This window comes from Microcaecilia unicolor, chromosome 1, assembly GCF_901765095.1.
Source record: "Microcaecilia unicolor chromosome 1, aMicUni1.1, whole genome shotgun sequence".
NCBI lineage: Eukaryota > Metazoa > Chordata > Amphibia > Gymnophiona > Siphonopidae > Microcaecilia > Microcaecilia unicolor.
The window spans coordinates 339,762,939-339,787,827 of NC_044031.1; the positions used below are offsets into that span (position 1 = coordinate 339,762,939).

The 24,889-nt window shown below is 48.4% G+C and overlaps 1 protein-coding gene across 1 annotated transcript in view; it reads right to left on the reverse strand.

The window, feature by feature from the left end:
* DROSHA (drosha ribonuclease III) overlaps nucleotides 1–24,889 on the reverse strand; it is a 552,432-nt gene that overhangs the window by 505,564 nt on the left and 21,979 nt on the right. Inside the window, exon 3 of the mRNA XM_030216759.1 lies at nucleotides 1,478–1,550. Coding sequence (XP_030072619.1) covers nucleotides 1,478–1,550 — 73 coding nt within the window. The remainder of the gene's footprint in view (nucleotides 1–1,477; nucleotides 1,551–24,889) is intronic.

Here is a 24,889-nt window from a genome sequence, read left to right on the forward strand (position 1 = left end):
ACTAGAGAAAATAAATGAATTTTTAAGTTTTTCTTAAACATCAAGGGCCCAACATTCGTCTGGCGACAATCAATGTTTTGTTGACTGATAACAGAGTTAAACCTGGAATTTCAATGCCAGGTCATTTCCAGAGCCAGCTAACACATAGCAGGTTAAGTATGATATTAACTAGCTATGGGTTACTACTACTACTACTACTTAACATTTCTAAAGCGCTACTAGGGTTACGCAGCGCTGTACAATTTAACATGGAAGGACAGTCCCTGCTCAAGGAGCTTACAATCTAAAAGACAGGTGTACAATCTAAAGACATGTGTACAAACTAAAAGACAAGTGTAGAGTCAATCTGATAGGGCAGATAGATTGGGGGGCATACTATATTTCTCGAAAGGTTAGGTGCCGAAAGCAGCATTGAAGAGGTGAGTTTTAAGCAGAGATTTGAAGATGGGTAGGGAGGGGGCTTGGCGTAGGGGTTGAGGAAGATTGTTCCAGGCATAGGGTGAGGCAAGGCAGAATGAGCGGAGCCTGGAGTTGGCAGTGGTGGAGAAATAAAGGTAGGTTACCAAATAAAGGTAGGACTGACTTTTAGGTGGTCCTATTTATGCAGTTAATCTGACTGGTTAAGTGCTGAATATCTGCATTTAACCAGAAAAGTGCTGACTCTGTCCCAGAGCATCCCCAAAATAGCCTGTTTTCAGTTCAGCACTAACCAGTTATTTTCAGCAGCACTAACCAGTAAAGTTGCACTGAAAATAAGCAGTTAGCCCCCAACAGGCAATTTAACCTGCCAGGAGCCAGCTCTGGCCATTTAAATTAAGTTGAATATTGTCCCCCAAGAGACTAGATTCCATTCTTAACATAATGCACAATTTGTTCCATAATTCTAAGTCCAACAATCCTAACAGCCTTACAACGCCATCTAACCTTCCTCATATTATCTAGACCTGGAAAGTCTAACAAATTCTCCTGTGCATTTAAAAAATACACACTGACAACAGCATTTGAATAATGACCTGAATTAATAATAACAATTAATTTAAATTACATGTTATTTCCTAAAATACAAAGGAAATGTATAGGTGAAGGGGAACAGAATTTGAATTTAGCTCACACCTTTTTCACTTGTAAACTCAAGATTATTCTGGTACACTAGTATTTTCCTGTCCCTAGAGGGCATACAATCTAACTCCCCTGTTTACTAAGCTATGCTAGTGGCCGTCGCACAGCAATGCCAAAACAGCCCAAAGTGAATGGGCTGTGTCGGTGTTAGCGCAGCTTAGTAAACAGGGGGGTACGTTTGTTCCTGAGGCACTGGAGGGTTAAGTGACTTACCCAAAATCACAAACGGTCTCTAGGAGCAGACATCCCAGTATTCACCTGTGGGAGGTATTTAGGGTTGGAGATAAATGATGAACCAGTTATTCATGAATACGACAGCTCAGGCTGAGGCAAGTGCCCAAACCATCTTACCTTCTTATCCCTTGTACTCTTTCTTGTAGGATCTTTCTGGAGATGGGGATCTTCGCCTCTCACGATGTCGATGCCTCTCTCTTCAAAATGAACAAAGAGATTGTGAGGTTTTGATTTTATTTTGCTTTTTCAATGGCAAATCCTGGATGGTGAGAATACTAGTTGCAAAACTGCTAATTCTACGACAGACTAACACTTCTACAGGCAAAATCAGAGGGGGCAACTCCACACACCACACAAAAGCAAGCCTCCTGTGACAGAGGCCTGGTAATTCTTTGTGTCACTGAGAGCAGCAGCACAACGCCAAGGTTCAGGTCAGATTTTAAGATATTCCCGAGGACAGACTGAGGTGCATGGCCACCTGGTCAACCAAAATGGAACTGCTGCTAACTCCAACAGACCAGGCCCACAAAGAGTGACCATGTCAGGGAAAGGCCTGGAGCAAGAAAACAGGAGAGAGGGAAAGATTGAACAGCAAGAGAAAGACAAAGGAAGAAAAAGAAAAGGGGAAAAAAGACAAAAACAAAAAAGCAAACACGCCCCTCCCCCACCTCCCAAAAAATAAGAGCAAATAGTAATAAAAGCAAAACAGAGAAAATATTTCTCCTGTCTCCTAAAAATGATGTCTGGTGGTGAAGTTTTCTAAATACTTAGCTACCCATTAACAAGAGCTACAGATATACAAAGTCACGGCTTGATTCACTATGGCTGTGTTCTTCAATGCAAGGCCCAGGGGCCTGTGACAGCCCCCTTCATCTTTATGCTTCTTCAACATGCTGCCTCTCTACCCAAGCTCAGGACAGAAAAGAGGAAGTGGATGGGAGAAGAGCCACATGTTTGAAGGACAAGGCATTTCTCAATAGACAAAGATAATGCATTTGGAAGTGTTCGCCTCCTTCAGGATACCCCCAATTAAAAGTGTGAGGGGGGCTAGTGGGGAAAGATGTTTGACACACACTGGTCAGCAGTGTCATAGCCCCACATAGGAAGATATTTGGTTTCTCCTTCAGCTCATCAGAATCCAAGGTAGCCCTAACTTAAAAATTGGTGAAGACCACTGCACTAAGGTATCTCATCCAGTCTGTATCAGGGTGGGGGAGGGAGGGAGGGATTACCAAATTAGTTTGGCAAGTCTTAATACTCTGAAAACAACACTTATTTGGAGAGAGAGGTAAGGATCAGAAGCTGGGAAACGCTGTTGAAAAGAAATCGTTAGAGCACCAGACATGGAAAAATTATGTCTTATCGGATAATTGTCTTTCCCTTAGTCACAGCAGATGAATCCAGAGACTTGTGGGTTATGACCACCTACCAGCAGGTGAAGACATAGAGTGGCATTTTCGAAAGGGACATCCAAGTTGCGATTTGGACGTCCTTGCAAAATGTCCAAATCCAGGGGCTTTTCAAAACAAGATGGACGTCCATCTTTCATTTCGAAAATACCGCCAGGGACGTCCAAATCCTTAAATTTCGCCATCCCTAGATTTGCACGTCCCTAGACATGGACGTTCTGATTTTCGGCAATTTTCAAAACCAAAGACGTACATGTCAAAAACGACCAAATGCAAGGCATTTGGTCGTGGGAAGAGCCAGCATTTGTAGTGCACTAGTCCCCCTGACATGCCAGGACACCAACCAGGCACCCTAGGGGGCACTGCAGTGGACTTCATAAATTGCTCCAAGGAACATAGCTCCCTTACCTTGTGTGCTGAGCCCCCCAAACCCCACTACCCACAACTGTACACCACTACAGTAGCCCTTACGGGTGAAGGGGGTCACCTAGATGTGGATATAGTAGGTTTGTGGTGGGTTTTGGAGTCCCAAGTCCCGCCTTCGCTGCGCCTCCGACATGCCCCCTTGAACTCTGGCCATCCTTGCGACAGAGTAAAGTTGAAAACGTCCTAAATCGAGCTTCAATTATACCAATTTGGACGTCCCTGGGAGAAAGACGTCCATCTTCCGATTTATGTCGAAAGATGGACGCCCTTCTCTTTCGAAAATGAGCCCAATAGTGTACCAAACTGAACTCTGCTGCATAGGAGGGTATTACTCCTTGGTCAGTCAGTATTTCTTGTACCAAAGCAGAAGGAATAATAAGGCAAACATCTCTTCCTACTCACAGAAATGAGGCACAAATCTGTCAAGAAACCTAAGCAGAGAAACAGATTAAACTGATAGTGTCAAACTAAGGGTAGGACTCTGGATTCTTCTGCTGTGACTAAAGGAAAGAAAATTATCAGGTAAGACATAAATTTCTCAGCAGAAGACAAATCCAGAGACTTGAGGGATATAGAAAAGCAGTAAGTCAGTAGGGTGGGAACCAGATACAGCTGCAGAAAGAATTTACATCCAAAAGGATGCCTTAGATCTAGCCAAAACTATCAACCAGACAATGTCTACAAAACATGTGTCACAAGAACCACATAGGGAACCTTCATAGATGAGAATGACGAGAATAGGCGCCCTTAGGAAATATACCCGAGCAATAGGCGCCCGACTCCAGTGAGCTATGGCTGCATATGAGGCTGCAATGCCCCAACTGGGACCCACCAGTAGCAGGAAGGGAGACTACGTCCATAAATCTATTGGTGGCCTGAAGGTACCAGAAGGCCTACAGTGACCGCAATATAAAGCAGAAGACGGAAACTCCCAGGATGAATTTCCTCACAAAGAATGGAGGAAACAATGGCTGATTAATGGAAATTAAAATGTGGATACCATCACAGGCAACAATGGAGGGATTGTGCTGAGAGCCACCCTTGATTCCGAGACATGAATAAAGAATCTGCACAGAACACTGTGACAGGAATTAAAATTAGTGATGGAACCAAGCAAAATAATGCCAAGCTGGAGTCACGCTGACCATGCCGAGATGAAGCCAGTTCGAGCATGAAGGCACACAGGAGAACGCCAACATAAGTTGGAAAGGATCCTGTTGCACGATAGGGCTGAGGCCTAGGATAAAGGAGACTGCACCCTAGGCTCAGAGCCAAGCAGAACCCTATAGACATAGAATGAGCTGAAATACAATGCCAGCTAGCGACATTCCGCACAGAAAGGGCTGAGCTGTGCACTGCAGAACACCAGAGGCACGCTCCACAGCTAGAACAGATTCCCCCAAAAAGTGGGAAAGTTGCAGATGATGAGGACACAACCAGTCCGAGAGTTGGATATGGAACAGTGTAGAAGCTGCTGTGCACGTTCAGAGATGGGTGCACTTCCATCTCCACAAATAGAACACTGCTCCTCATCCAGAGATGCAGCTGCACTCAAGTCCTGAGACAGAGCTGCACTCCAGAGCCAGACAAGGAGCAGTGCTCCGTAATCAGAAATGGAACTGAACTACGCATCCCAAGACGGACCTTTGGACAGCTCCAAGAATGAAGCTATGACACACAACCAGAGGAAGAAGCCGATCTACTTCCTTATATGGAAGAAGCAGCAGAGACGAAGCCACTATCCACAGTCCGAGATGGGGCCGTGCTCGACATTCAGAGATAGAATTGTGCCCAACAGCCATAGATAGTGCCGTCCTCTACATTCAGAGATGGAGCTGCACTCTAGATTTAGAGAGGGAGCTTCATTAGACACACAGAGATGATACAGAGACATTCAGAGATGGAGATGAGCTCTACATGCAGAGATGGTGCAATGGTCTTCATTCAGTAATGGAACTGCACTGAACCTGCAGACAGAGTCGTGCTCACCAGGCAAAAATGGATCCGAGCCCAAATGTATGGAGCTATTCCAGACTACAGAGAGGAAACTGGAAATGGCATCTTTAAATCTAGATTGAAAGCCCACCTCTTTAACATTGCTTTTGACTCGTAACCACTTGTATCCACTCGCCTCCACCTACCCTCCTCTCCTCTTTCCTCTACACATTAATTGATTTGTTTGCTTTATTTTTTTTGTCTACTAGATTGTAAGCTCTTTGAGCAGGGACTGTCTTTCTTCTATGTTTGTGCAGCGCTGCATACGCTTTGTAGCGCTATAGAAATGCTAAATAGTAGTAATAGTAGTAAATGGCATCCTGACACTGAATCAAACTGAGACTAGGACCAGTGAAGCACAGGACCACAATAGAAGGGTGATGTGTTCACTGGATGTAGCCAAAATCGGGCTCCATAGCCAAATACTAAAGACCACAGCATGTGGAAAGGGGAAACCATGCTGTACAGACAGGGATGGAACCACGCTCCACATGTACCAAAGGAAGAAGTTCAATAGCCAAAGTGCCAAATTCTGCCGATATTATAGAGCTACGAGTTAGCCATTTTACTGATACCACAGAGCTATGACTTAGCCAAGCAGCCATAGAGGTGCACTGAAGCTGTCACTGTGAGGCCAAAGGCCAATAACTGCTGAAGGAAGCCAACACAGCTGGAGTTGCAAATAGTGAAGGCACTAAACAGCAAGAATCTGACCGTATTTATTATTTTATTTATTTCACATTGCTTGTTATACCGCTATATGCCAGGTAGTCTGCATAGCCCCCAACAGGAGAGTTCTGGAACATCTGCCATGAAAAGACCAGTGAAGGCTCCACAAACTGTCTTCCACTGATCAGCAGCAAAAAAACAGAAGGCTGCAACCTGTCAAGTGCCCAGGGGCATCCCAACCAGCACCTACTCCAAGTCGCAAGGCTACAGCTGGTAGAAAGCCAATAGTGGAAGCGCTAATCTGAAGGGCAATCGCCCATGCCGGAATGGCTCCAAGGGGGTAAAGGCGCAGAGAGCTGTGAGGTGAAAATACCACTGAGGCGGGGCTAGTGCTGGGCAGACTTCTACGGTCTGTGCCCTGAAAATGACAGATACAAATCAAGGTCAGATACACAAAGTAGCACATATGAGTTTATCTTGGGCAGACTGGATGGACCATACAGGTCCTTCTCTGCCGTCATCTACTATGTTACTATGCTTAAATCGAAGTCCACAAATGCTGTTGAAAGCTGAATGCTGACAATGTTGCAAGGGACCACAAAACAGGTCAGACAACAAGTCTAAGGTTTCTGACTCCACATGGGATCATCGCCTTAGGGAGGCCATGCCGGGATGACGAACATGCCCCAAAGGTGGCTGCTTCAGAAGCGCACCACTAGATACTCATGCGGAAACAGGACGCTAGCAGGACAGCTCCCCAAAATCAAAGAGGACAAAAATGGCCATGACACAGGAAGGAGAAAAAGTGGCATAGAGTCTCAGCTACCAAAACAAGGAATCCCGCAATCCAGTACCTGGAGTAAACGCAGCAGAGGGCAGCAAACGCCCCTACAAGTGCAGGCACAAGCCAAAGGCTGCCTAGGCAGCCGGGAAACAGCAGGCCAGGCAACCATGAGGAGATGTTGCCCCTTAGCTCAAGGAAAGAAGGATACCCACTCCCCCCCAGGAAAAGAGGACAACCCACGCCAGCATAGCCAAGGCCTCAGAAACAAAAGTGAGCTGCAACTGAGAACACAGCCAGGAGGAGTAGCCTGGATAAGGCTGTGAGAGCAGCCGAAAAACCGAGAGTGACCTGGGAGCAGCAAGGTTCAGGCTTCTTCTGTGCGGGAATTCACCATGCAAGAAGGAGCCAAGAACCGAAACCACAACACAGACAAAAAAAACCTCCGCCAATCAAGGTAACCGGTGCTGTCCGCACCACAATGGGCCAAAAGCTGCAAAGACAGAAAAACAGAAAAAGCAATCCATTATTGCAGCCTGTAACCAAAATGGCTGCTGCCAACAGAAGAGAGGTACTGTAGAAAGCACGCCAAATCGCTGCCATGCTGGCCCAATGGTACTGTCCCGACAACAAAGGCAAACCCCCACATAGATTGCTTCAAAAGAAAGTGTACCACTGCAGGTGCAGTAACCCAAACAGAACAAATCTAACAGATGGAAAGAATTAAAGTTCACACATCTTTACCAGCCTTACAAGTACAGTTAGGCCTTCTAACTCTGATCACGCAGAAGTGCAGCCCCCCCCCCCCCACCCTCCAGAATGCCACATAAGCAGAAAGGAAGTGGCAGAGAGAGGGGAAGGGTGGGGGAGGGACCTGGCACCACCAGGTGTATCCCAACTCATGGCACCTCTACTGGCTTAGACATCCCCATGCTCAACTGAACCAGGAAACCTGGAGCAGGAGCCACAGAAGCAGGAGAAAACCAGGAGCTTGTGATCGACTGTCCTCCGCTTGCTGGAGATGAAGAATACTAACAGACCAAGGATCATACACCCCAATGCGGCAGAGATCAGTTTGGTATTCTCTATCTATACCTGCTGGTAGATGGTCATAACCCACAAGTATCTGGATTCATCTGCTGCTAATGACAAGGAATAATAATTGGACAACTGGAGAAAAAGCCAAGATCCTGAATGCAACACCTGTGGATATATTGAAATCTAATAATACATTTACAATGAAATAGTAATAAAAAAGATACACATGAAGCCAATGTTTTTTGGTGCATGACAAGAAAATACTTTCTCCACTCAAGAGGCTTTGCAGAGATCCAGAAAAGTCCACATTTTCTGACCAGGAAACAGAATATGTCTCTTCAGAGATGAAGTCTCAAGGTATGCCCTCTAGCAGAAGATGCATGGAACACTGCTCTGTTGGATTCTTCACTAGAATCCTCTACAATTTGAGTTAAGACCAAGCTATCCACATAAATATCTGCTGTTGAGGTTGCCCCCCCCCACCAAAAAAAAATCGAACACATTCTTTCCAGTAAATAAAAGACCTTGGTAATAGGTGGAATGTTTTCCTATTTTATCTCCAACATCTCCAATTTCAAAATTTTCCATTGGTTATACTGATGAGACCTTAGGGAAATTTAATAATCCTCAAATTAAGGGTCTCAATTGATTTTTTTCCTATTTGTAGATGCTCATAGACAAAGGGTGAGCTAAGCACAGTCTGTATTAGTTTAAGAGGCTTCCCTCTAGGTTTTTCTGTATATGACATCTCCCTAATTTTTCTCTCTTTCCCCCCCCCCCCCCCCCCCTCTACCTTGAGGAACTGATAATTTAAATTTGTTGTATGATTTATTGAGGGAGTAGGTGCTCTCCCCACCCCCCACCCCACCCCATTTTATTTATTGCTGGATATCTAATTAAAAGTCTTATTCTTGATGGCTATGTAAAAAGCTTGCATAAATAAAGCAAATATAAAAATGTAAAATCTTAATCCTATTGTCGAACACAATGTGAAACACACTCCCTAGGTTTCCAGTTCCTTTTACAAGGCCTGCAGCAGAATCTGCAGCCTTGTTTCAGAGATCTCTGCAGACTACAGTTGGTGCACATGTAGCAGCTTCCTTATGTCTTCCCTGAGACTCACAAGAGGAAAGAAGTGGCAGAAGCCCTTCATATTCTAATTTACTGTGTACTCTATATACTGATTGGAACATTCTTCTGCATTTCTTATTCCGGAAATGGCGATCGCCACAACGGTATTTGTAAGCCACACTGAGCCTGCAAAGATGTGAGAAAATGTGGGATATAAATGCAGAAATAAATAAATAAATAACCACAAAAGGGGAACAATTTTTATGTGGGAGATTTTTAAGTAAATTCTTCTCCACTCCATCACTACCCCGCCCTCCATCCTTCATTATCTATTCCTATCTATCTACTAATCATTTCTATAGCGCTACTAGATGTACTGCAGCGCTGTACACATTATATGCAGGTACTATCTCTGTCCTCAGAGGGCTCACAATCTAAGTTTTTTGCACCTGAGGCAATGGAGGGTTAAGTGACTTGCCCAAGGTCACAAGGAGATGCAGTGAAAATTGAACCCAGGTTGTCAGGGTCAAAGCCTGCTGCACTAACCATTACTACTACTACTACTACTTAACATTTCTAAAGTGTTACTAGGGTTACGCAGCGCTGTACAATTTAACAAAGAAGGATATTCCCTGCTCAAAGGAGCTTACAATCTAAAGGACGAAATGTAAAGTTGGGGCAGTCTAGATTTCCTGAGTAGAGGTATAATGGTTATGTGCCGAAGGCGACATTGAAAAGGTGGGCTTTGAGTAAGGATTTGAAGATGGGCAGGGAGGGGGCTTGGCGTATGGGCTCAGGGAGTTTATTCCACACATAGGTTGAGGCGACGCAGAAAGGGCGGAGCCTGGAGTTGGCGGTGGTGGAGAAGGGTACTGAGAGGAGGGATTTGACCTGTGAGCGGAGGTTTCGGGTAGGAAAGTAAGGGGAGATGAGAGTAGAGAGGTAATGAGGGGCTGCAGATCGAGTGCATTTGTAGGTAAGTAGGAGAAGCTTGAATTGTATGCAGTACCTGATCGGAAGCCAGTGAAGTGACTTGAGGAGAGAGGTGATATGGGCATATCGGTCCAGAAGGAAGATGAGACGTGCAGCAGAGTTCTGAACGGACTGAAGGGGGGATAGATGGCTAAGGGGGAGGCCAGTGAGGAGTAGGTTACAGTAGTCAAGGCGAGAGGTAATGAGAGAGTGGATGAGAGTTCCAGGTGGTGTGCTCAGAGAGGAAAGAGCGAATTTTGCTGATGTTATAGAGAAAGAAGCGACAGGTCTTGACCATTAGTCCACTCCTCCACTCCCACTCTCAACTCTGCACTTTTATCTGCATTTGATATACAACCTTTATACATTGGAAAAGATTTCCTGTTTGTAATTTATGCTCCCTCACTGGTCTTAATTAAATTCAGTCAAACAGCCCATCTTTTGAGGCTGCTTTTAAACCTTAACCCTAATTCATAATATAATCCAAGCTCTAAACAAGTTAAGTCAAGTACAGTTGGTAGGCCCTGCACTACAGATTTACAATCTAAGGGCCCCATTTCCTAAGGTGTGTTAACATGTTAGTGCGCATTAATGTGATTTAATGTACATTAAATTTCACAAGCCCAATTATTCCCAGTGGGGCCTCTTCATTATGCATGCGCATGCACTTAAGTTGAATTAAAGTGTTTTAATGTATGTTAGTAAATGCCCTAATTTACTCATTTTTCATAGTGGGCAATGAAGGGCAAAATAGCAGTAGGAGCAACTAGTACACCTCCCTCTCCCATCTTCCCAACAGCAGCTCATATACACAGATGCCCCCCTACAGCAACTGCCCCCACCTAAGAATCTCGCACAAACATACACTGCCGTCCCACCTCCAAAGTAAGTGATCTCTCACTAGCTCCATGAGCAGCACATGACTGCATCTCCTCAGTTAAAACACCCTAAGCTCTCTGCTTTCTCTCTCTCCCTCTACTTAAAATTCCCTCTGTTCAGCATCCATTTCTTGCACCACCCAGTTAAAGCCTCCTACCCAACATTCATTTCTCTTCTCGCGCAACAAAGCCTCCTACCCAGCACCTCTGCTTTCTCTTTCTCCCACTCCCATTTCTAAGGTCCTTGCTCAGCATTCATTTCTCTCCCTCCCTCTTGTAGCCCACTGCCCAGCATCCATTTTTTTCTTCTGTTCCCAAAAATATCTTGACTTAACCTACTCTTTTTGGACAGCAAGCAGCAACTAGCTTGTCCCCAAGATGCACTTGCTGTAATAAATGCATACTGTGGAAGCAAACAAAAGAGCAGATCACTAGGTGGTATTAATAAGACTTTACTAGAGAAATAATCGCCAGTCAATGCACACTGTACCAGCATGCTCTGCTCTAATGTGAAGGCTGTCAGCAGAAAAAATGAAGATGTCTGAGGTGGAGGGCACACTGAAGCATCATTGGGCAGGTGGCAGAATGAAGCGGTATTCTATCGATTTCCTGGCCTCCACGGGATGGCAGCATTCCCTCGGCTGGATAATGGGCAAAAAAAGCATGCTGTGTCTTTAAAATTTAGGCAATCAATGCAGGACAATGCTGGGCTCTGCAAGTAGGAGGGAGTCTGGGCTGCCCCAGTGGCAGCATTGGAAGCAACAAGGTATCTCTTGCCTAATGTGAGGACCTTGGTAGGTCATAATAACTTAAGAGCAAAAGGACTGAAATACAGGGTCAGACCAAAGGTCTATCAAGCAGTATCCTGTTTCCAATAGTGACGAATCCAGGTCACGAGAACCTGACAAAAGAGCACACAATAGGTAGATTTCACCACTGATTATGCTCATTGATTAACAGTGGCTTTCCTCAAGTCTACCTGCCTCTCCTTACATCATGCTCTGAATATTCTCCAAATCTTTTTCATGATTTGCAATAGCTACAAATGTTGCAGTTATCGATGCAGACTGACCATCTATCGTGGACATTTTGAAAGTGAAACAGCGCAACTAAGCACAAGTTCTTAATTTCTGAATAAGAAGTATGTTTCTGTAATTAAGAGGTATTTATCTGTTGTGTTGTGAATTTAGCAGTTTGTCATCAACCCCTGCTGAAGCCTATGCAAGAAACATGGTCATTTGGGTTTTGTGTGACCACATTTACTGTGTTAATAAATATTGTAATTGAATTTTTAATTTATGGTTTTTTTTTTACTGTGCACTCCATTTTAAATGCTCCAAATCTTTATATAAACCAGACATATGAACTTTATTGTGGCTTTTAGTAGCATGGAGATTACTGCCACAGAATATACCCTCCTTTTCAGCTTTTCCATTCAAAGGAAATGACCCAAGCAAAACCAGAGCAGGATTTTCCATCAGGATTCAAACTTATTTTTGCAATCATTCTTATGTCTCTTCATTATCAATCATCAATCATTCTTATGTCTCTTCATTATATGTACATGGTTATGTTACATACATTTTATAGTCTCAACTATGTTTCACAGCATATTCAATGTATACAGTTTCATTTTTTCACTATATTAACTTTTTTAATTTGAGCTACATTATTGTTTTTATTTGTCTTACCAGTATGGCTTGTAAATGTAACGATTTATCAAGTGATTTTGTACATTTACCAAGTTTTTTTAATACTTTGTTTTTATCACATTTTTGTCTTATTGCTTACATGGTTTTATATATTTTGAAGGCATTTATATAAACCTGATGCAGGGATCCGCCCAAACATGGCTACATTGGTTCTCTGTCATGGTTTTATATAAAGCGAATGCTACATACCTGTAGAAGGTATTCTCTGAGGACAAGCAGGCTGATTGTTCTCACAAATGGGTGACGTCCACGGCAGCCCCTCCGATCGGAGATCTTCCTAGCAACAGCGTTTGCTATTCCTCGCGCGCGCCCGCAATGCGCGCATGCGCGGCCGTCTTCCCGCCCGAAATCGCTCATGTTCGCTAGTCCCGTACCAATCAAAAACAAGACAAGGGAAGACACAACTCCAAAGGGGAGGCGGGCGGGTAGGTGAGAACAATCAGCCTGCTGTCCTCGGAGAATACCTTCTACAGGTATGTAAGCATTCGCTTTCTCCAAGGACAAGCAGGCTGCTTGTTCTCACAAATAGGGTATCCCTAGCCCCCAGGCTCACTCAAAACAACAAACGTGGTCAATTGGGCCTCGCAACAGCGAGGACATAACTGAGATTGACCTAAACTTTTCCAACTAACTGAGAGTGCAGCCTGGAACAGAATAAAAATGGGCCTAGGGGGGTGGAGTTGGATTCTAAACCCCAAACGGATTCTGCAGCACCGACTGCCCGAACCGACTGTCGCGTCAGGGAATCCTGCTGAAGGCAGTAATGAGATGTGAATGTGTGGACAGACGACCACGTCGCAGCCTTGCAAATCTCTTCAATAGTGGCTGACTTCAAGTGGGCCACTGACCCCGCCATGGCTCGAACACAATGAGCCGTGACATGACCCTCAAGAGTCAGCCCAGCCTGGGCGTAAGTGAAGGAAATGCAATCTGCTAGCCAATTGGATATGGTGCGTTTCCCCACAGCCACTCCCCTCCTGTTGGGATCAAAAGAAACAAAAAGTTGGGCAGGACTGTCTGTGTGGGCTTGTCCGCTCCAGATAGAAGGCCAATGCTCGCTTGCAGTCCAATGTGTGCAGTTGACGTTCAGCAGGGCGGGTATGAGGACGGGAAAAGAATGTTGGCAAGACAATTGACTGGTTCAGATGGAACTCAGACACCACCTTCGGCAAGAACTTAGGGTGAGTGCGGAGGACTACCCTGTTATGATGAAATTTGGTATAAGGAGCATGAGCCACCAAGGCTTGAAGCTCACTGACCCTGCGAGCTGAAGTAACTGCCACCAAGAAAATGACCTTCCAGGTCAAGTACTTCAGATGACAGGAATCCAGTGGCACAAAAGGAGGTTTCATCAGCTGGGTGAGAACGACATTGAGATCCCATGACACTGTAGGATGTTTGAGTGGGGGCTTTGACAAAAGCAAACCTCTCATGAAGCGAACTACTAAAGGCTGTCCAGAGATCGGCTTACCTTCCACATGGTAATGGTATGCACTAATCGCACTAAGATGAACCCTTACAGAGTTGGTTTTAAGACCAGACTCAGATAAATGTAGAAGGTATTCAAGCAGGGTCTGTGTAGGACAAGAGCGAGGATCTAGGGCCTTGCCATCACACCACACAGCAAACCGTCACCAGAGGAAGAAGTAACTCCTCTTGGTAGAATCTTTCCTGGAAGCAAGCAAGACACGGGAGACACCCTCTGACAGACCCAAGGAGACGAAGTCTACGCTCTCAACATCCAGGCCATGAGGGCCAGAGACCGGAGGTTGGGATGGAGAAGCGCCCCCTCATTCTGCGTGATGAGGGTTGGAAAGCAGTCCAATCTCCACGGTTCTTCGGAAGACAACTCCAGAAGAAGAGGGAACCAGATCTGACGAGGCCAAAAAGGAGCAATCAAAATCATGGTTCCCCTGTCTTGCTTGAGTTTCAGCAAAGTCCTCCCTATCAGAGGAATGGGAGGATACACGTACAGGAGGCCTTCCCCCCAAAACAGAAGGAAAGCATCCGACGCCAGCCTGCCAGTGGGCCTGCAGCCTGGAACAGAACTGAGGGACCTTGTGATTGGTCTGAGAGGCAAAGAGGTCCACCTGTGGGGAGCCCCACACTTGGAAGATCTCGCGAACTACTCTGGCATTGAGCGACCACTCGTGCGGTTGCATGATCCTGCTCAATCTGTTGGCCAGACTGTTTACGCCTGCCAGATACGTGGCCTGGAGCCACATGCCGAACCGGCGTGCCCAATGCCACATGCTGACGGCTTCCCGACACAGGGGGCGAGATCTGGTGCCCCCCTGCTTGTTGATGTAATACATCACAACCTGGTTGTCTGTCTGAATTTGGATAATTTGATGGGACAGCCGATCCCTGAAAGCCTTCAGAGCGTTCCAGACCGCTCGCAACTCCAGGAGGTTGATCTGTAGACCTTGTTCCTGGACGGACCAATTCCCCTGGGTGTGGAGCCCATCGACATGGCTCCCCACACCAGGAGTGACGCGTCCGCTGTCAGCACCTTTTGTGGCTGAGGAATCTGGAAGGGACATCCCAGGGTCAAATTGGATCGAATTGTCCACCAATGGAGGGAGAGGAGAAACCTCGTGGACAAGCGGACCACGTCCTCTAAGCCCCCAGCAGCCTGGCACCACTGGGAGGCTAGGGTCCATTGAGCTGATCTCATAAAAAGGCGGGCCATGGGAGTCACGTGAACCGTGGAGGCCATGTGGCCGAGCAATCTCAACATCTGCCAAGCTGTGATCTGCTGAGACGCCTGCACCGAGGAGACAAGGGCCAGCAGATTGTCGGCCCTGGTCTCTGGAAGGTAGGCACAGGCCGTCTGAGAATCCAGCAGAGCTCCTATGAATTCGAGTTTCTGAACTGGAAGAAGATGGGACTTTGGATAATTTATCATAAACCCTAGCAGCTCCATAAGTCGAATAGTCACCTGCATGGACTGCTGAGCTCCTGCCTCGGAGGTGTTCTTTACCAGCCAATCGTCGAGGTACGGGAACACATGCACTCCCAGCCTGTGTAGAGAAGCCGCTACTATGGCCAGGCATTTGGTGAACACTCTGGGCGCGGAGGCGAGCCCAAAGGGTAGCACACAGTACTGAAAATGCCGTGTTCCCAGACGAAATCGAGATACTGCCTTTGAGCTGGCAGAATCGGGATGTGCGTATAGGCATCCTTTAAGTCCAGAGAACATAGCCAATCGTCCTGTTGACTCATGGGAAGAAGGGTGCCCAGGGAAAGCATCCTGAACTTTTCTCCGGACCAGATATTTGTTCAGGCCCTTAGGTCTAGGATGGGACGCATCCCCCCTGTTTTCTTTTCCACAAAGAAGTACCTGGAATAGAATCCCAGCCCTTCTTGCCCCTATGGCACGGGCTCGACCGCATTGGCGCTGAGAAGGGCAGAGAGTTCCTCTGCAAGTACCTGCTTGTGCTGGAAGCTGAAGGACTGAGCTCCCGGTGGGCAATTTGGAGGTTTGGAGGCCAAATTGAGAGAGTATCCTAGCCGGACTATTTGGAGAACCCACTGATCGGAGGTTACAAAAGGCCACCTTTGGTGAAAAAATTTTAACCTCCCTCCAACCGGGAGGTCGTCCGGCACAGATACTGGGACGTCGGCTATGCTCTGGAGGAGCCAGTCAAAAGCCCACCCCTGAATTTTGCGGGGAGCCGCAGGGGCCTGAGGCGCACGCTGCTGACGAGAGCGAGCACGCTGGGGCTTAGCCTGAGCAGCAGGCTGGCGAGAAGGAGGATTGTACCTACGCTTGCCAGAAGAATAGGGGACCGTCCTCCTTCCCCCGTAAAAACGTCTACCCGAAGAGGTAGATGCTGAAGGCGGACGGCGGGAGAACTTGTCGAAAGCGGTAATCCCGCTGGTGGAGCTGCTCAACCACCTGTTCGAGACCTTGTCTCCAAAAACATTATCCCCCCCGGCAAGGAGCATCCGCATCCGCTGCTGGACTCGATTCTCTAGGTCGGAGGCGCGCAGCCATGAGATCCTGCGGCCTCACCACACCTTGAGCAGCGGCCCTGGATGCAACATCAAAAGAGTCAAACACCCCCCTGGCCAGGAATTTCCTACACGCCTTCAGCTGCCTGACCACCTGCTGAAAAGGCTTGGCTTGCTCAGAAGGGAGCTTGTCCACCAAGTCCGCCAACTGTCGCACATTGTTCCGCATGTGTAAGGCTCGTGTAGAGCTGTAGGACTGGATTTTGGCGATGAGCATTGCAGAATGGTAGGCCTTACGCCCAAAGGAATCTAAAGGTTCTAGAGTCTTTGCCCGGGGGCGCCAAAGCATACTCCCTAGAACTCTTAGTCTTCTTGAGGGCCAGATCTACCACACCAGAGTCGTGCTGGCAACTTGAGTCCTCATCAACTCTGGGTCCCCATGGATCCGATACTGAGATTCAATCTTGCTTGGGGATGTGGGGCGTAGTTAAGGGCTTCGCCCAGTTCACCAGTAACGTCTTCTTGAGACATGATGCATGGGTACTGTGGACGATTCCTTAGGTGGCGAAGGATAGTCCAAGAGCTCCAGCATCGCAGTTCTCGGCTCATCCTCCTTGACCACTGGGAAGGGAATTGCCGTAGACATTTCCCCGGACAAAGGCCGCGAAAGAGAGACTCTCCGGAGGAGAAAGCTGTCTTCAGGCGAGGGAGTAGGATCAGAAGGAAGACCGTCAGACTCCTCGTCAGAGAAATATCCAACGCCTTCCTCTGCTCCCACGAGGCCCTCCTCATCAGTGTCGGGACATCAGCTGGTGGACTTCGGTCCGAAGCTGCACCCACCTCGACTCCGTGGAAACACGGCCTCGGTGGGAGCGTCGAGAAGAGGACTCCCGAAGCGGAAAAGATGGAGCTCCCTCCATCGACGTCATCGGGGAGTCCTCCTGGGAGGCGGCCGGCACCGCAAGTGGTACCGGGGCGGGGTGTCCTCACCGCAGACGAGGGCCCAGCTGTCGCCCTCACTCCGACGGAACCGCGGCACAAGCACTACCCCCGTACCGGAAGAGAAGGACGCAACGCTCCTCCAGGATCTCCAGAAGGACGGCCTTGAGGCTCTCGTTCAGAGAGGCAGCGGAGAAAGGCGGTGGGGCCGGTACCGGTGACGAGCTGCGAATCCGTTTCGGGGATGGAGGCGGTACCAGGCTGTCCACAGGTGAGCGCATCGACACCTCCTGAATGGAGGGTGAGCGGTCCTCCCGATGCCGAGCTTGGGTGCCGGTGGTACCGGCGACCCAGAGCTCTCGGTACCACGCTTGGAGGGTGACCGATGCCGGTACTTCTTTGCCTTAGCACGACGCACGGCATCGGTACCTCCCCCGGTACGAAGAGGAAGACGTCGAATCCAAACGTCTCCTCGGGTCCGGGTCCGAAGAGGGTTGGTCCCGGGGGGGGGACAAGCGAAGACCTGCTCATGGGCTCACCGCCACCAGCAGGGGAATGGACAGCCCTCAACTGCACTCTAGACATCGAAGCACCCTCCGACGACATCCTCACGAGGAACGATCCCGGTCTCGCAGCTCCACCAGACAATGACTTCGATACCGAAGACCTCGATGTCGATGCCGGTACCGATGGCGGATACCGAAGTCGAGGATGGGCACGGTACCGAAGGCCCCGATGCCGAGGACCGCGGAACGGAGGATGTTGACGCTCCGGATGAAGCCCCGAACAAAACGTTCCACTGGGCCAATCTCGCCGCCTGAGTTCTCCTCTTCAAAAGAAGACAGAGATTACAGGCCTGAGGACAGTGCCCAGCCCCCAGACACTGAAGGCAAGAAGTGTGCCTGTCAATGAGGGAGATTATCCGGCCTCACTGGGTGCACGGTTTGAAGCCGCTGGAAGGCTTCGATGACATGGGCGGAAAAATCACGCCGGCAAAATCGAAATCCGTAATGGTGAAAAAGTGGCACCAAAAACTCACCAAAAAGCGAACGGGCGGCGAAAAAAGCCGCACTCGACCACGAAAGAAAACTTACGGGCCAACACTAGAAATAGAGGAAAATTTAAAAGAGAAAAAAAGACCGCGAATCGCGAGGGATCTCCTAGGGGCGCGGAGCAACCGAAAAAAAACAGCCATCCCGAGCCGCGGAAAAAAGGAGACTAGCAAACACGAGCAATTTCGGGCGGGAAGACGGCCGCGCATGCGCGCATCGTGGGCGCGCGCGAGGGCTAGCAAACGCTGTTGCTAGGAAGATCTCCGATCGGAGGGGCTGCCGTGGACGTCACCCATTTGTGAGAACAAGCAGCCTGCTTGTCCTCGGAGAATCAGCAATAAAACACTGAGGGACTCTTTTACTAAACCATGCTAGTGATTCCTGTGCAGCAAATGATAGGAAGCCCATTCAATTCCTATGGGCTTCCTCTCATTTGCCACGATGGGAATTGCAAGCGTGGTTTAGTAAAAGAGGCTCTAAGTTTCCCATACTGGTATTTTGTTTCTAAACTGCAACAGGGTTTTCTACCCAGCCTCTGCGTTTTGGTTACCACCATTGGCATCTCAATCTAGGGCTATCAAAATGATGCACTCTTGGTACACTGATGCCTACTGTACTACCATAAACCTACTAGTGGCCATGGTAGGAACATGACTCTATGCCTTGGAACCATCTTCCTCCAGTTCATCAATATTCACCCAAGAACCTACATGTGCTACAAAATTTCATGGATCACAAGTGGAGTAAAGCCTGATCCAAAGCCCCATGTGTCTTTTTGCCACTAGCTCCCTTTATGTTGAAATGCTAGTAGTTGACCTGTCAAAGAATATGCTTTATAACATATCAGGATAAACTCAGGGCTTTTTGAACTGGACTTCTGCTGCTGGTATTACAGAGGGACCCAATCTTGAGCTCAAGCCTCATCTTTACACTTTTGCAGCTCCTACCCTAGAGAGTTCCCGCTACTTATGATCCTCCAATCCCTACAAGGACACCTACCTTGAGGTTCTGGTTTTGCACATGTACAAGGAGCTCCAGGCTATTCCTGGGTTATACCAGCAAGAGACATCACAACAGAGGCAGAGGAGCCTGCTACCAAGCTCTGCCTTCTGCCCCCACAGATATTCCACTGCCCACTACACTCTACAGACCCTGATATCCTCAAATAGAGCACATGCAGTTTCATTTCTTACTGCAACTTCTTTCTTCCTCTTTACCCTCACTCTACAGTACCAACTGTCTGTGACTGCCATAAGTATGTAGTTACAGCCATGGCAGGACTGCAATCTCAACTACAGAATTCACCACTGGAGAAGCATTACCTTGCCCAATAACTGAGGCTTCAATGTCAACTGGCTGTGATAAAGGTGGAGGCTCTATGTCAGTGCAAGCCACCACTCAGTGGATCCCTTTGCAGCCAGATGTTTGCTGCCCCTCTATTTATTTTCTAAACTTCATAGAGCTTGAAAGAAATGGCCCAAATCCATAAGACCTCAAGCTGCCAGCACCAGGGAAGGCAGAAGTACTAACTTCACCAGAAGAAAATGTAAAAACCACCAGGATACTATCTAATTATAAACAAATCCAAGACGACAGGAGGAGCCTCCATGGAAAGTCAAAGCAAAACAGCAAAAGTAGAGGCTGACAAATGCGCAAACCAATAGGGAGATAATATCAAAAACCAGTTTATTCTGAATATTCATATCAAGGACCCGACACGGTCCGTGTTTCGGCGCCAAAGCCTATCAGCTTCTTCTCAGAGAAAGTTGATTGTGACCCCTGAGGCAGGCGTGTCGGGTCCTTGATATGAATATTGGTTTGCGCATTTGTCAGCCTCTACTTTTGCTGTTTTGATCTAATTATAAACCCGAGTCTTGCTCTAAATCTCAGAAGCAGACCTCTAAACCAGACGTCTTCTCTCTTTGGCTGAAGCAGAGCAATGCAAATCAGCTTCCCTGCTGCAGCAGTCTATGCAGAGAAAGCAAGCAGTTTTCCTTTGTCTCTATGTACTGGCAAAGAACACGAGAAACATGTTCCCCCCACCCCCAAATATATATATTAACGAAACCACAACACCTACTAAAACATACCTACTGAAGCCTCTCAGACGATTTTTAAAATGGCATTACAAATTTGAGAAAGTTCGGCACAACATGGAGAATACTTTCTTGATCTAATTAACAGGCTTTTTTAGACAGGCCATAGAAGGGAAATTAGGTTCTTACCTTGGTAATTTCTTTCCTTTAGTCACAGCAGATGAATCCATTAACTGATGGGTTGTATCCGCCTACCAGCAGGTGGAGATAGAGAACACTGAAAAGTCACAGTGACCCTGGACGTCTAGCTCCTCCTGCCTTCAGTATATGAAACTTCCAAAGCAGAGTAAATAAGAAAGGTAAAACATCAGAAACTTTCCTCACAGTGAACAAATGCCCCAGAACCGGAGCAGTAACCAAACAAAGGAGGGACGATCTCAACCTCCTTCAACAAAACAATATGTAGAAACTCAGAGCTGACCTTCACCTCCTCCCGATGAGATATAATATCTGCATGAACGATCTGAACAAAAAAAAAAACAACACCAGACAGGGAGGGATCGTGGATTCATCTGCTGTGACTAAAGGAAAAAAAATTACCAAGGTAAGAACCTAATTTTCCCTTCCTTGTCATCAACAGCAGATGAATCTATTAACTGATGGGATGTACAAAAGCACTCCCTACGTAGGGTGGGAACAGGCAACTCCACGAGCAAGAACCTGCGCTCCAAAATGCGCGTCCTGCTTCGCTTCCACATCCAGCCTGTAATGCCGTATAAACGAGAGCTGAGAAGCCCAAGCAGCCACACGACAGATCTCTTGAAGAGAAAGGACACCCGTTTCAGCCCATGAGGAGGAAATCACCCTCGTGGAATGCGCTTTAAACGCTTCAGGGGGAGCCCGTCCTGAAAGCAGATATGCAGAAAAAATGACTTCTCTGAGCCAACGGGCTATACTGGCTTTAGACGCCGGACACCCACATCGAGGACCTATCAACAATACAAAAAGATGATCAGATGTCCTGAAGTCATTTTACATCTGTAGATACTGCAACAGAGCCCTGCGGACATCCAAAAGACGCAATTGCCTAAAGGAATCCGGAAAGTCCTCCCTAGAAAAGGAAGGTAGAAAAATGGGCTGGTTCAGGTGAAACGTAGAAACCACCTTAGGCAGAAAGAAAGGCACTGTACGTACCGTCACCCCAGACTCTGAGAACTATAGAAAAGGGTCCCGACAGGAAAGCACCTGAAGCTCAGATATGCGTCTAGCCGATGTCATGGCCACCAAAAAGACTGTCTTGAGAGTCACATCCTTCTCAGAAGCTCGCCTAAGCGGCTCGAAAGGCGAACGCTGAAGAGCCTTCAACACCAGCCCCAGGTTCCAGGCCGGACACGGCGATCACACGAGAGGACGGAGCCGAAGCGCCCCTCTGAGAAAAAGGGCAATGTCCGGCTGAGCAGCAAGGGACAAGCTAGAGACTTTCCCTCGAAAGCATGCCAACGCTGCCACTTGAACCCGAAGGGAACTTTAAGCCAGTCCTTTTTGTAATCCATCCTGCAAAAAGTCCAGAACCAGCACAACTGAGGCCCGCGTTGGTGATATCGCCTTTGAAACACACCATGCCTCAAACTTGCGCCAAATCCGAGCATAAGCTGCGGAGGTAGCATAAGCTGCAAGAGAGTGGAAATGACCTTGTTCGAGTAGCCCTTGTCTTTCAATTGCTCCCTCTCAAGAGCCAGGCCCTAAGACCAAATCGGCAGGGATCCTCCATAGTCACCGGACCCTGAATCAGGAGGTTCGGCATCAGAGGCAAAGGAAATGGAGCCTCCACCAGCATCCAACAGAGTTCCGCGTACCACAGATGCCTTGGCCAATCCGGAGCAATGAGAATCACCAATCCTCGGTGTAGCCGAATCCGCAGTAGAACTCGCTCTATCAAGGGCCAAGGAGGAAACACATACAGGAGGTCCGATGGCCAGGGTTGAGCCAGTGCATCCAACCCCGTTGAGCGAGGATCTCGTCTTCTGCTGAAAAAGCGAGGTACTTTGGCGTTTGAACTTGACGCCATTAGATCCAGTCCGGGAGTCCCCCATTTGGCACAAATCTGAAGAAAAACTTCTTCTGCCATTTCCCACTCTGCCGGGTCGATTTGATGTCTGCTGAGGAAATCGGCCTGCACGTTGCTCTGACCTGCTATGTGGGCTGTGGATAGCAGAGGCAAGTGGAGCTCGGCCCAGAGAAAAATCTGAGCGGCCTCTGTGGCCAGGGCCCTGCTCTGCGTGCCGCCCTGACAATTGATGTAGGCCACCGCTGTCGTGTTGTCTGACAGCACTCGGACAGGAAGTCCCTTCAGAGTCTTGTGGAAGGCCAGAAGAGCCTGGAATATCGCTCTCAGTTCCAAGCAATTGATGGACCACCCCGCTTCAATGGGCACCCATTGACCCTGAGTGTAGCTGCCCTGGCAATGAGCTCCCCAGCCCGAAAGGCTGGCATCCGTTACCACCAGGCACCAAGAAGGGAGCGCGAGTGGCATCCCCTGTCGCAGCATCATGTCGGAGAGCCACCAATCCATACTGTGCCGGGCCGCAGGGAGCCACGTTAGTCTGCATTGGTATTCCTGGGAGATTGGAGACCATTCCTGCAGCAGAGCACTCTACAGCGGCCTCTTGTGAGCTCTCGCCTAGGGAACCACCTCCATGGTGGCCGTCATCGACCCCAGGAGCTGAACAAAGTCCCAAGCTCGAGGGCGAGTCATCCGCAGGAGCAGACAGACCTGATTCTGAAGCTTGCATTGCCTGTGGTCGGGGAGAAAAACGAACCCCGAGGCTGTGTCGAACCGGACCCCCAAATACTCGAGAGACTGAGAGGGGGTCAGGTGACTTTTGGGTATATTGACCACCCAGCCCAGAGTCTGCAGAACTGTAACAACTCTGGTTGTAGCAAGTCGGCTCTCGTCTGCCAAATCCGCCCTGATGAGCCAGTCGTCGAGATAAGGGTGAACTCTGATACCCTCTCGCCTGAGAAAAGCAGCTACCACCACCATCACCTTGGAAAAGGTACGGGGAGCTGTGGCTAGGCCGAAAGGCAAAGCCCGAAACTGGAAATGCTGGCCCAACACCACAAACCGGTGAAACCGCTGATGCGGGGGCCAAATAGGAATGTGCAAGTAAGCTTCCTTGAGGTCCAGAGACGTAAGAAACTCTCCTGGCTGAACCGCCGCAATGACGGAGCGCAGGGTTTCCATGCGGAAGTGTCGCACTCTAAGGGCCTCGTTGACTTTCCTTAAGTCGAGGATTGGTCTGAAAGACCCGCCTTTTCGAGGGACCACAAAGTAAATAGAGTAGCGACCACAGCCGCAGCAAGACTTGCAAGGTCTCCTCCACCGCCGCCCGTTTGACAGCAGTGCCGCATCGGGACTCTATAAAGGCATCTCTAACCGGGGCACCGAATTCCAATCGGTAGCCTTCTCTGATCAGGTCTAGGACCCACTGATCCGAAGAAATCTTGGTCCACTCCTCGAGGAAGAGGGAAAGACAACCCCCTACTGCAGGAATCGACAAGTGGACCGGCATCCCGTCACTGCAGAGAATGCCCCCGAACTCCTGGCCGTTGGCCAGCCGCAGCCGAACATTTGTCCGAGTGAAAGGAATTCCTCTGGTGAAAATGAGCACGTTGAGAAAACCCAGCAGAGCGCCCCGGGCGATACCTGCGAGCTTCGCAGAAACGTGGCCTGGAAGAGGAGGGAAAAAACAGGAGTTTTGGAAGAAGGCCGCGTCCTATCCTCAGGTAACCATTGGGATTTAGAGTCCCCTAGGTCTTTAACAATCTTCTCCAATTCCTCTCCAAATAGGAGGCCCCGAAAGGATAACCTCACCAGCCTTTGCTTAGAGGTCATGTCAGCCGCCCAATGCCGAAGCCAAAGAAGGCGATGGACAGAAACCGCCACAGATATCTGCTTAGCCGAAGCTCTGACCAGATTATAAAGGGCATCAGCCAAAACGGACAGGGTAGACTCCATACGTGGGCCAACCTCAGAGAGGGCACACGCACCATCCTCGGGCTGATCAACCGCCTGCTGCAACCAGGACAGGCAGGCCCAGGCTGCATAGGAACTGCAAATAGCCGCCCTTAAGGACAGGCCCGAGATTTCAAAGGACCGCTTCAGCGCAGATTCTAGCCGCCGGTCCTGCATATCCTTCAATGCGACCCCTCTCTCCACCGGGAGAGTGGTCTTTTTAGTCACAGCTGTGACCAACGTATCCAATTTAGGCATCCCAAACAGGGTCAAGTGATCCTCACACAGAGGGTAAAGCTGACCCATAGCCCTGGCTACCTTCAAAGACCCATCAGGGTCAGACCATTGAGCTGAAATAAGCTCTTGGATGGAGTCACACACAGGAAAAGCCCTAGAAGGCTTCTTAGTACTAGCCATCCTAGGATTAACAGAGGAGGCCTCGCCCTTGGCAGGATCTTCAATAGAGAGGGCCTGCAAGGCATCAGAGATGAGAGCTGGCAGCTCATCGCGGTGAAAAATCCATACCGCTTTAGGGTCATCCAAGTCCTGTGGCAAACAGGTACCCTCATCTGGATCATCCGTCCAT